We start from the raw sequence: 12,541 nt of genomic DNA, 5'->3' as shown, positions 1-12,541 counted from the left end.
ATGCCCAATAAAACGACAATTGTTATGGCTCCTATAATTCTGATATCATTTGTTTCATCCAACATAATGGCACCATGTTCCTATGAGAAGATGTGAAATTATATGGAACACAGTATTTACTAAAGATACAGGACAATAAACTTAGTATTTTTAACTGAAAATGGGGGGAAATACACACACTGTCATTTTGGCTGCATTTCCAATGCCAGATATCAAGCGCCTTGAGACTGTGGTTTTTAAAATCATGAAGAGTTTGGGCATCTGTACTCTCTCTTCTTCTCCACTACAGCTCCTCTTTTGCAATTTTCTTTACAGCACTAATTATAGTTTCTTGTAAAGCTATGGGGGGGGGAGAACACAAAAACACGGTTCTGTGCTGCATTATGCTCCTAGGCATGTAGTCTCTTTTCTGTCTGCAGCCATGTCAAAAAATCTTGGTTGGTGCTTGCCTTCCAGCTTGCCCAATTAATCTACTGTTTCCAATTCTGGTTTGGAGGGCAAGTGCTATCTAAATCAACCTTTAGTGTAGTGATAAGCAAGGATCCAAAGACCTGCTTAGATTCATTGTACTCAGCCCAACAGATTTTTGGCTTTTTCTTAGCAAATTGGCTTCCTTAATTTCAGATGCTCTTTGGACATGCAGCATGGGGAGCAGTTATTGGAGAAAGTCCAAGGTTGCTACAGTCTTCATGGGCTTTACAGAACTACTTTCACAGGTCATAACGTACATTTTACAGACACTGAGATTGATTAAGTCAAAGTTGATTCCATCCTATATTTTGCCTATCACTTCTGATAGTACTAAAACCATTGTGCCAAAGCACTATGAATTTTACCTATTCATCTAAATACAATGATACATTCAACAGTGTATTTTATACCATAATCTATAGTGACTTTAACAAATATATGCATTATTCCAATCTGTAAATAAAGAACTGATCATATTCTACTATGATTACAAGTGAACAAAAACCTTACCTTAAGCAGTTCTACAACAGTCTCTGCAAAGCCAACAACATACATGGCTACAGCAACTGCATTAGCAAATGCAAAGATCAAGCCAATTGCACCACCAAATTCTGGACCCAAGCTTCTGGAAATCAGATAATATGCTCCTCCTGGGGGGGCAGTAAGTTTTCAAGATAATGAATAAATAACTGTAAATACAAACGTCTGGTCAAGATATTATACAAGAGCACATAGTGGATTCATGCACTTGGCTGCTTCTGCAAGTTTAGACTTTAATAGGAATTTGCCTTGGACTACCTGTCCACCAAATTTCAGAACTTTAGTTAATCAGAAAGTAACCTAGCAATTTTATATACACACCTGAGTCTATCAGTGAGGTCTGACACCCTTGGCAACCCCCTATAATAACCCAAGTTTTCAAAGAAATATGACAAGAATTTGCTACACATTTAACAATTGGAAAGGGGATGGGATGTGTTTTTAAAACCTTCCACTTAATCCCCAAGCCAAGATCTCAAAAACAACCAAAATGAACCAGAAATATTTTGTGAACAATATCTTATTTTTCAGCTACAAGTTTTGCCATTTTACAAAAGAGACAGAGAAATCTAAGAGTATTCAGTCATACCTTGAGCAATTTTCCACACCAAACTACAGCTGTTATTATAACTACAGAATAATCAAGCTAATTTATCCACCTTTACTCCAAACTATTTTTCCCACTGCTTCTACAAGGAGGGCCAAGTTGAATTGAAATTGGAAATATTTTAATGAAGTGACAGTCAGTGTTTCACAGACAGAGAAATTTCTCTGAGCAAGTTTACTTCTTAACATTATTATTATGAAGTAAATACAATAAATACATAAACACTAGCAACAAACACTAGGGATAGGCACGAATTGGCTGACAAAGTTCATCACAAATCTGGTTCGTGATCCTCAAAGTAATGTTTGCAAACTGAAGAACCACCACAAACTTTCATAAGTTTTGATACAGTTTATGGCAGTTCATGAAGAGCTGTCTGTTCTTCAAGAAAAACAGCTCAGCTTTTTTGGCTTAAATAGCTGGGAGCCATTTAAACCACAGCTTTCTACTCCTGAAAAGCCAAAGGGAACAGAAAGCAAGGGTTTAAATGGCTCCCGGAAAGCAAAGGCCCTGCTTTCTGCTCAGCATGAAAAGCTATGGGGAGCGGAAAGCAAAGGTTTAAACTTTAAATGACTTGTGAACCAATTCAAACCGATTTGGTTCATGAACCAACCTGTCAGTTTTGTACTGGTTCATGGTTCAGCCACGAACCGAACCACAAAAATGCCATTCGTGCCTATCCCTAGTAAACACACTTCCCAGATTCATACACATGCAAAACAAATTTCTGAAAAGAAAATTGTGCTGTTTTGCTATGTAAATATTTCTATGTGTTTTATTTCTGTGCCTTAATGTAGAAGAAGAAGAGATTGGATTATACCCCACCCTTCACAACCCAAAGGTGTCTCAGAGCAGCTTACAAACTCCTTTCCCTTTCCCTCCCCACAACAGACACCCTGTGAGGTGGGTGGGGCTGAGAGAGCTCTTGACAGAAACTGCTCTTTTTCAAGAACAGCCCTTATCAGAACTATGGCTTGCCCAAGGTCATTCAGCCAGGTGCAAGTGGAGGAGTGGGGAATCAAACCTGGTTGTCCCAGATTAGAGTCCGCACACTTAACCACTACACCAAACTGTAGGGTTTTATATGTATATTGCTGTGGTTTAAAATGCAGGCCTCTAGAGTAAGAAAAGAAGGGGGGCTAGATGGGTGATTGAAGTGTGTTCTGAGGGTTTGGGAGAGAGGAGAAGAGATCTGTGTAGGTGAAAAGACTGAGTGAGATGCTGTTCAGAGTGAGAGAAATCTCTGTTCTTTGTGGAAGTTATTAGGCTAAATGGAAACAAGGGAAATAAGCCTTTGTGGCTAGAACTTTAGAGAAAGGAGGATAACTGTACCTATCTGTAACTGTTATGGTTATGAACCATACTGAAACAATTACAATGTTATACTTCCAAATAAAATCTATGTTTAGGGGAAAAACAACTGTTTTGTTTAAAATAAAGGATCCCTTTTTACCTCACAGCCACCCCCAACATGCAGATTGTTCTGTCATTCTACCAGATATAACTAAGCCATCCTGTTTTTTGGGTTCAACTAAGAAGTCTAAGGCGAGAACCTTTGGTGGCAACAAAAATAAGTAGGAAATGCTAAGGAAGGCAAGGAGGCAGCATAATACACATAACCTCAGAACACTAAAGAGGGGTCATTACAAGTGTTACATTTAAGGGTTTCAGAAAAGAAGCAAAATGTTATAAGAATGATTTTCCATCTTTTCCTAAAACTACCTGACTGAATCAACCTAAACCTAATGAGATAGGGAGTTCAACACTTGCAAAGCCATGAAGACCCTTGCCCACTGTGCTTACCAAAACCTAATCTCAGAGAAGTGGCATGTACTTCCCTTGCTGATTTAAGAGCGAAGAGAATATTGTAAACAAGGTGGTATTCCCAGGACTGGCTTACTACTCAAGCAGCTACACAAAGTGCCAATATCTACCAAGGGAGCAACATAGCAGTGACACTGATAGAAGACAGCAGGCATGGTTTGTGCCCCTCACCTCTGCCCAGGAATTCAGCTTGAACCTGGCTGGCACTGGTACAGGAGGAGGCAACAAGTGTGGTCTGAGCCCATCACCAGCTCCTAAGCCTGTACTGCTGCTTCTAACCATCTCCAAGGTGGGTGCCAGAGCTAGTGCCACCACACTGAAAGTTCGCCTGGACCCCAGCTGGTGGTGGCAAAATGTCTTAAGGCAATTAAATACCTTCAGCTATGCTTGGATGGTTTTAACTGAGCAGGCCCAAACTATTTAGGAGTAAAAACAACACAGGGTATATTTTTCAATATGGGACAAAAATGCTCCCTACAACTAGCTATCATAGTCAGTACAAAATCTGGCAGCCATATCACTTTATTTCTGAACCATGCTAAAGGACAGTTCCACGTGAAGGTGAAGGCATTATAGTAGAAGATGAACATGAATAGAAGAAGCCATTATCAGTAAACAATGCTTAAGCTTGTAAACTGCATCCCCAGCCAAAACCATCACCTCGAAACCCAGGAGTGAAGCAGAATCCAGAAATACTCCCAAACTATGAATTTGTGACCTTTCTTTCCCTTCTTCCACTACTTAACCTTTTTGAAAGTGGAATGACTTCAGGGGCATTCCAGGCATCATGTGAACAGCACAGATTGATTACAGTTGGCTGCATATATACCATGCAAAATAAAGATGGAAGTACAGGTTCCAAGTATTTCTAATTCCTTTCAGAATGTTTTGCTTTTTTTAGAAAATGCAGCACATGTTGCAACCTGAATGCAAAGAATGGAATAGCAAGAGAGACATCTTAACTTTCCCTATATTGCCACTTTACGCACCACAATGCAATTATGGGTTGACAACTTATATGGATGCACCAAATTAGTTTTTAAAAATACCATTTGTTAAACACTTTAACAGTAATATTGTTAAACAATTTAACAGTAATACTATTATACGTCTTGATGGAAACATAAGGTGATCTCACACTCTATGTATAAGAGAAATGACATTGAGATGTGTAGCAAATTTGTTGTTACCTCCTCTCACAAAACCATTGGTAGCTATTGCTGATGTAGACAAGCCTGTGATAGTGGTTACAACAGTGGCCATTGCAATGACTAACACTGACAATCCTGCAAGGAGGAAAAGAGGGATGCATTTAGTAATATGAATTATAATTTACCTAAAATAAACATAACTAAACTAACACTGATATTTCAAACAGTTAAAATAAGCATTTTAATAGAATTTCAGTCTAAATAGCAAACATTAAACAAACATGCAAGCTTAAAGTATGACAAATATGTTTGTGCATGAGATCACTTATTCACTAACTAAAGCAGCTGTGCAGTACACATTCCTGAAATCAGAGTATATTTGCAAGAAAACAGCATGCTTCATTTTGTAGACCCTGCAGTGGCTGCTAATTTCCAAAAATGGAAGAGAAAAAAATGCCTGCTGTCAAAATACTGCTCTAGAAATCTAACACAGAACTAATACTTCAAGTGTCAAGAGGGTCTGAAGTAGGAGAGACCAATCAGGAGAGGGATCATGGTAGACAGCTTTATGAACCCATTGGCTTCATCTGTAGCAGTGGTGAAAAGAGCAGATTCTATACCAGGGTTATTATAAGCGGTTGAAAACAAAATGGGCAGTGTTATAATTCCCTATAATGCTCTGTGGAAAAGCTATGTTTCAAATAATATATATAGTTCTGGTCACTTCACCATACCTCAGAAAGCATATTATAGCACTGTAAAAGGGAAGCAACTGAAATGTCAAGGGTCTGGAGCACCTTCCCCTCAAGGAAAGGCTTAGGAGTCTGCAACTTTTTAGTTTAGAGAAAAGATAAGGGAGGGGGGAATAGAGGCTTGTAAAATTATGCATGGGGGGGAGAAAGTGAATACAGAACTTTTTCATCCTCCTCTATAATTTGCAGGCACCCAGTGAACATATGAAGCTGCCTTATACTGAGTTAGACCACTGGCCCATCAAAGTCAGTACTGTGTACTCTGAGAGTCACCCTCCATGTTCTCAGGTAGAGATCTTTCATATTATTCACCACGTGACCCTTTTAAATAGAAATGCCTGGGACTAAACCTAGGACCTTCTATAGATAGTCTACCAACTTCACCTGAAGTTGATGGGAAGTAGACTCATAACAGACAAAAAGTACGTATTCATCCAACAATTAACTTGTGGGATTCACTGCTACAGGAGGCAGTGATGTCCACTAGCTGAAGTTAGCTTTATAAAGGTTTGTGACAGATTCATGAAAAATAGGTTCATCAATGGTTAATAGCTACAATGGTTAAATGGAACCTCCATATTCATCAGAGTACACTTCTAAACACCAGTGGTACCAGAGCAGGACTTTAACTGCTGTGCCTTACTTGTAGACTTTCAACAAACACTGCTGGACCAAATTGATCATTGGTCTGGTCCAGTTTCAGAGGGTAACTCTGTTGGTCTGCAAAACATCTAGTCCAGTAGGAACTTATAGACCAGCAATAAAAATCTACATGGTCTGATCCAGCATGCTTGCTCTTACATGTACATGTTCTTGTCTGTTAGTTTCTTCTACTGAAGGAACAACAAAAGAGCTAGACGTTATTCTGAAGTGTTATACAAGAGGCATGAACTATGTTATACAAGGTTGCATGCACTATGCCTCTTAACAGAAGTAATATGGATGGGGGCGGGGCAGACTACTACATTTATCATTCAAATTTCCTCAATTGTTACAAGCTGTAAATCTTATAGATAATGCCGTCAATATGAAAGTAGTAAACAAAATGTGTTTTATTTTTTGGTTATACTTACCTATACCAGCCTGTCCTACTATCCAGGACAGTCTAATAAAGAGCATTACACCCCATATATTCAGCATGCATCGTACCTATAACATAAGAGAAAACTCATTAAATTTAACATACCTTTTAAATGACAATGCTAACTGTTGCAGCTATTGAAGAATTTTTAAATAAATCAGTCACAGGGTCAAATTTGGAAGTTTGATACTATAGCACGTTCAAGAATTTTCAAAACCACCAGCCCTGTGACCCAACAAGCAGAAAAGAGCCCACCAGACATTTATTGAAGCCCATCAGGTACCTTGCATCTCCCCTCACTCCATTTTTCCAGTCCTAGACTGGTAGCCAAAGTTGAGGGTTGGTTGCATTGCTAGCATATATAGCTAGCTTTTCTAAAAACATCACAAATACGCATAAGATATGTGCTATGTGGAAAGAAGGTCACTGCTATGTCTGTATTAGGGATGTGCATTCAGCACAAGCCAAACTGAGATTCTCTAATCTGATTTGGAAACAGATAAGGTGATCCTGAATAAAAGCTGATCAGTCTGCCGGTAGCTGTTAGGTTTAAATGGCTGACAGGCATTTCAGCACTTCAATTTGCTCTCCAAAATGGAGCGCTGAAATGCCTTCCAGCCATTTAAACTGAACAGTTGACAGGCAGACAGGCTGCAGCTGTCAGGCTGAAATGGCTGGGAACCATTAAACCCCTCCGTTTCACTTCCCCATGGCCGGAGGAGTTTAATAGCTCCAAAGACATGTAAACATGCCTCCCCGATCTTTCTTCCCTTTCCCAGCCAATCTGCTGCGGCGGGCCAGCATTTAAACGCCGGCTGAGTAAGTGGGACATTTAAACATGCCTCCCTGATCTTTCTTCAGGAGTTTAAATAAAGGCTTCCTCCCAGGGAAGCCAATCTCCTGACAGGCAGACCTGATACAGATATTGGAATTCAGGAATACCAGTATATACCTATATTTTTTGGTTTGGTATACCTGAATAATACCAAAGAAAATTTTGTGCATACCCTTAGGTCTGTATCAGTGGAAACAGTGAATGAAGGAGGTAGGGGAATTTCCATTGCTAAAACACATTTACCAAGGAATAGACAGAATGGACAGGTAGAAGACTGAACTCTCAGTGAAGGCCAGAGACTGGGAGGGGAGGGGAACATGGGGGCAGAACAGGTTTCTCCAAACAAATTATCTTTTCTTTCAAGAGGTAACAAGCAGCATGAACCCCATTCAAATTACTATAAGGAACACTGGAAAACTCTTATGAAATATTTTCTGTTTAAAACTCATGAGTGAAATGCTTTAGACATTTAAGATTATTGTTCTAGGGTTTTAACTTCCTCTAAATCAGGGGTGTCAAACATGTGGCCCAGGGGGCAGAGCAGGCCCCTGGAGGGCTTCTATTAGACCCGCAGTGGAACTGGCTGCCTTTTGCTTCTTCTTCCAGTTCTGCTGCTGCGTCATCATAGGTTTGCAGCGTACAGATACACACCTGAACAGCATACTCAAGATCGCAACAGCACAGACATTTTGATGCAATAATTCAGAGCAAGAGGTGTCAGTTATCAGACACTGTCAAATAAACAAAATATTGCAAGAGTGCTAATGTTTTAAGCATGTTTTTTATTTTAAGTAAAAAAACCTTTGTGTTTGTGTCCTTTATAAAGTTTATATCTCTGCTACCTGGCATTACATTTTATGACACACATGGCTCAGCCCACCAGGGTCTCATTTATGTCAGATCCAGCCCTCATAACAAATGAGTTTGACACCCCTGCTCTAAATGCTTTCTAATAATTACATCGTAACTATGCAAAACAGTCTACAATATGACACATTTATATCTCCTGTATGCTGTGATCTTGTACTATTAGATCTTTGTGCCTGCTTTATATTCTTCCATATTTTGAGGCACAGTATTTACTTAAGATATTTAGATTCCACATTTTAGCAAAAAGCCTTCATTGGCTTACAAAACAGAACAATAAACCACCTATATATGACTAGCAAAAGCAGGATTCAAACCATAATAAAAACCAACAGCAAAACCAACTGTGAAGATCTTAAACACCACTGAAACAGTAAAGGGACAGGACAGACTTCAATGCTCCCTCTAAGATGTGGAATCTTGTGAGCAAAAATTCTACTTTGTGAGCTACTGGCATTAAAGTTGTGAGCAAGTGATTTGGCTACTGCATAAATTAGTTTGCTCTGGAGTCATCCTTCCTGAACTAAGACAAAAAGGTATGAGCTAGCTCACACTAACTCAGCTTAGAGGGAACACTGGACTTCACCTGGTGCCTCAGTGTCATAGATGGTATATAATAAGCATGCCTAAACAGATGGTTTCGAAATCTTATACCACTAGGAAAGAGCTTAATATCTTAACCAAACGAGTTTCATTTAAGAGGTGGTCCTTTAAATAACCAGGCCACTTAGGGCTTTTAAAGTTAATACCAGTACTTTGAACTGACTTTCGAAATAAATTGGAAGTCAGCAAATATCTTTTAAAGCTGGGATGATGTATTCATGGCTGTTATCACCAGTTAATCTGACTACTACATTTTGTACTAGCTGAAGTTTCCAGGCACTTTTTGAAGACAGCCATATGCATAAGCCATTACATGATTTAGCTTGGATATTACTAAAGCATGGGTAATTGCAGTTATCTTTTCCTAAAACTACTCTATCTTAAAGACTGGATATATTTGTATTTCTTTTGAATAAAATTATATTTATGCTTCTTAATTTTATCTTACATGTTAAGTAAAATGCAATGCATTTTAAATAATAAAGCAAGTTTAAACCCCATATTTCAGTTCCTCCTAAATCCCCACACACACACACACACACTTTTTCTGGCTTCAAGATTTCTGAAAGCTTTGTACCAGTGTGGTAGTAAAAACACACCATTCACATGCCAGTTATTCTAACCTAATGGTTAATCATCTTTAATAGGAAGTCATATTTAACTAATCATATTTAACAGGAAGTCATATTTAACTGTTGTATCAATCTTTTTAAAAAGAGGAAGAGAAACTCAGAATCATTTGGATGGTTAAAACAGCATGGTTAGACTCACCAATACACCTTTAATCCAGCCAAACTTGACAATGCCTTTACTATCAGCAGCATAAGCCGCAGTAACTTCGCCAGTAGGAGTTCCTTCTTCTCCATTTGCATATCCATCTTCAAAAGGTTCCTGCAGGACAACAGAATTGGGATGGAGACAAGAGACAGAGACATTGAGCATGGGTATACCATGGCTGTTTAATTGTTATTAGGCTTTTCTATGTGGCTTGGTTTGTATTTTTGGTTTAGATTGTAGCGTTCATTTTATTGTTGTGATGTGTCTCAGGCACTTGTGGTACAAAGGCAATATTGTAAATATTTTAAATATCCTACTACAAATGAACTCTGATTAGAATATGGCCTATGTTTCAGATTTGTATACAAGTTGAAGCAGCAATAGTACTTTAAAAAACTATTTTTGTTTACTCATTCATTCATAGACCTTTATTGGCATATCATTTTTGTTTACAGTATAGCAACATAAATAGGACTGGTGAAAATCATTCAGTGTTCTTAGCTGAAAGTGGTAAAGGATTACAGATTACAGCTGCACGCTATTCAAACCCTGAATTGTGCTTGTGGACTTTGTGTTTTTATCATATATGTAAAGAGTGACTCTAACCTAAGGACTGTGAACTGAACTAGAAGCAATTTTGCTGTAGTAACTTTGAGAAAACAGTGTAGTCTTGGGTCTTTTCCATACCCCAGTACATTTAAAACTGTTAGCAAAAACAAATCTGGTATAAATCCTTAACCAATTACCATGTTCTGATGACATATTTAATACTTCGAATACAAAGTCAAATATAAACATTTTAAATACAAACAGCTTAGTGTAATTTCTGTCTAGTGTGGAAGAAAGGTATTGTGTTAACACTGATCCCCGCCAGAGAATTAAAATGGTTCATTTTCTCACATTAGGCTCTGTTCCCTAAAAAACAGCCATGGGCATTTTTTTGAGACTTAGATGCTTCAATACAGAAAGGACGGATGAAATCTTAATAGATTTTGTCATTCAAATGCAATAGCAAAAAGCCTTTACGCTCTCCTTACAATAGGCTACACAAGTTACAAAAACAAGTAAAATATGCCTTTATGATAGCTATAATTTGCCCTGATCGGCCTAGCTTTTGCTTGACCTAATGCAGGAGTGTGAAACATGCGGCCCGGGGGGCAGATCAGGCCCCCGGAGGGCTTCCATCAGGCCCGCAGTGGAACTGGCCATCTCCTGCTTCCAGTTCTGCTGCTGCTGCTGCTGCAACATAGCTTGCTTTGCCAGACTCTCTTAATCACTCGGCCATTTCATGTTTTAACCTGGGTCCTAGACTCCGAACTCTGGGCGTGAGATTTCTGTGGTGAATGTCATTAAATCAAAAGTTGGTTTGCAGCTTACAGAGCTAATGTTTTAAGCATGTTTTTATTTTAAGTTAAAAAAAATCTGTGTTTGTGTCCTTTATAAAGTTTGTATCTCCACTACCTGGCATTACATTTTATGACACACATGGCCTGGCCCAGCAAGGTCTCATTTATGTCAGATCCGGCCCTCATAACAAATGAGTTTGACACCCCTGACCTAATGGCTCATTACAACTCAAGAGAATCCCAATCTACATAAAATTTGTAAAATATCTTTGAGAGTTAAGTATACTTGCAAATAACACATTCTATGACCCTTTTATTAGTACAGATTCAAATTACAAAATCATGGCTGCATAGGGCATTGGTAACTAGAATCACCAATGGCATTAAGTTCACATGGTAAAATAAATGGGGGAGTGTATTTGTAAGAGCTGTTGGAATACAAATTTAAAACTATTGCAAAATGCAGCAATATTTTGGTGTTACACACTTATGCTTTTTTATCGAAATGATGACTGTCAACGTGTAGAAACATATTTTGTGATAAATCATGCAAAAACAGAATGTGAAATAAAACTTCTTAGACATTCCAGCTAGTCTTCAGAATACTGATATCCTGCCTCACTCCAGAAACATCCCAGAGGAAGTTTAATAACAGCAACTTTATAGATACATTGATGGCTTTATGAATTTTTTATTTATTAAAATAGAAACCCTTTCATTGTTATGAATAATATGCAATTCAGCATCATTGTAGCCTGTTTGGCTCTCTATTTTCATGAAACAATCAAGTACTCATAGACAATGAGGATTATCAATTATCAAATCAGCAAAGTGTTTAATATATGAGACTGCATCCTTTCTGTACTACCTTTGTCAGTTCCTCTATGTTTATACTTTAAGGTTATTGTTGATTATTACAGGAAGTGGGAGCTTTTCTAAGAGTATTCAAAATGAAAACACTGAGACATTATGCACATTTGTGGGTGTGACAAATTCCACAAAGACTGCACAATATATTCCTTTTTGTGAAGTACTACAGACAATGAATCACTTATTATATGTGTAGAAATGTATCTTGCATGAAATTAGTGGGTATAAAAATGCTTTGGCATCCACTCAATAAAACATCAATGTTATAAATTATCATTTTCTTCCCCCCCCCAATATATTTATTGAGTTTTCAAGATAATAAACATCCATAACCTAACACCAAGAACACCATCCAAAGTACCTAGCCTAGGGGGAAAAAAAGTTAAACAGCAATCCAGCAGACCAAAGAGATTACATTTTTCTTATATCCAGCCCACCGAACAACTCCCAACTGAGTACAAACAAGTAATATTGTTTTTCAAAATATAGCTACTTAATTTGTTAAACAATAATCTTATACATATTAATTTTATAATTAGTTTAACAAATTAGTATTCAACATCAGCTTTATATTCTCAAGGCAAGTACTAAAAATTCCTACTTACTCCATTAGCCTTTATATTTCTTGTTTTTAATATAACTATAGGTTATAGATTTCAAATTTTTATACATTTTTAATTTTTTATCTTATTGTTTTCAATGTCAGTCTCAGTAATATTCAAGTTTAAATTACCATCTTAATGGAGCTATTTTACTACATTGTTATCTTAACTTATAGCCACTTATTACAACTGTTTTATACATTTAGTCCCTACTG

General features: G+C 37.8%; 1 protein-coding gene across 1 annotated transcript in view; it reads right to left on the bottom strand.

Annotated features, from left to right (window-relative positions):
• The window catches only part of SLC12A2 (solute carrier family 12 (sodium/potassium/chloride transporter), member 2), a 91,235-nt gene that overhangs the window by 61,680 nt on the left and 17,014 nt on the right, over positions 1–12,541 (bottom strand). The window contains 5 exon segments of the mRNA XM_015405796.1: positions 3–80; positions 982–1,121; positions 4,633–4,728; positions 6,419–6,494; positions 9,503–9,622. Of these exon segments, the coding sequence (XP_015261282.1) occupies positions 3–80; positions 982–1,121; positions 4,633–4,728; positions 6,419–6,494; positions 9,503–9,622 (510 nt within the window).

Source organism: Gekko japonicus, unplaced genomic scaffold (assembly GCF_001447785.1).
Source record: "Gekko japonicus isolate JY-2015 unplaced genomic scaffold, Gekko_japonicus_V1.1 scaffold126, whole genome shotgun sequence".
Lineage (NCBI taxonomy): Eukaryota > Metazoa > Chordata > Lepidosauria > Squamata > Gekkonidae > Gekko > Gekko japonicus.
Note: the sequence above shows the minus strand (reverse complement) of the source record. Positions and strands in the feature narration are given on the sequence as shown.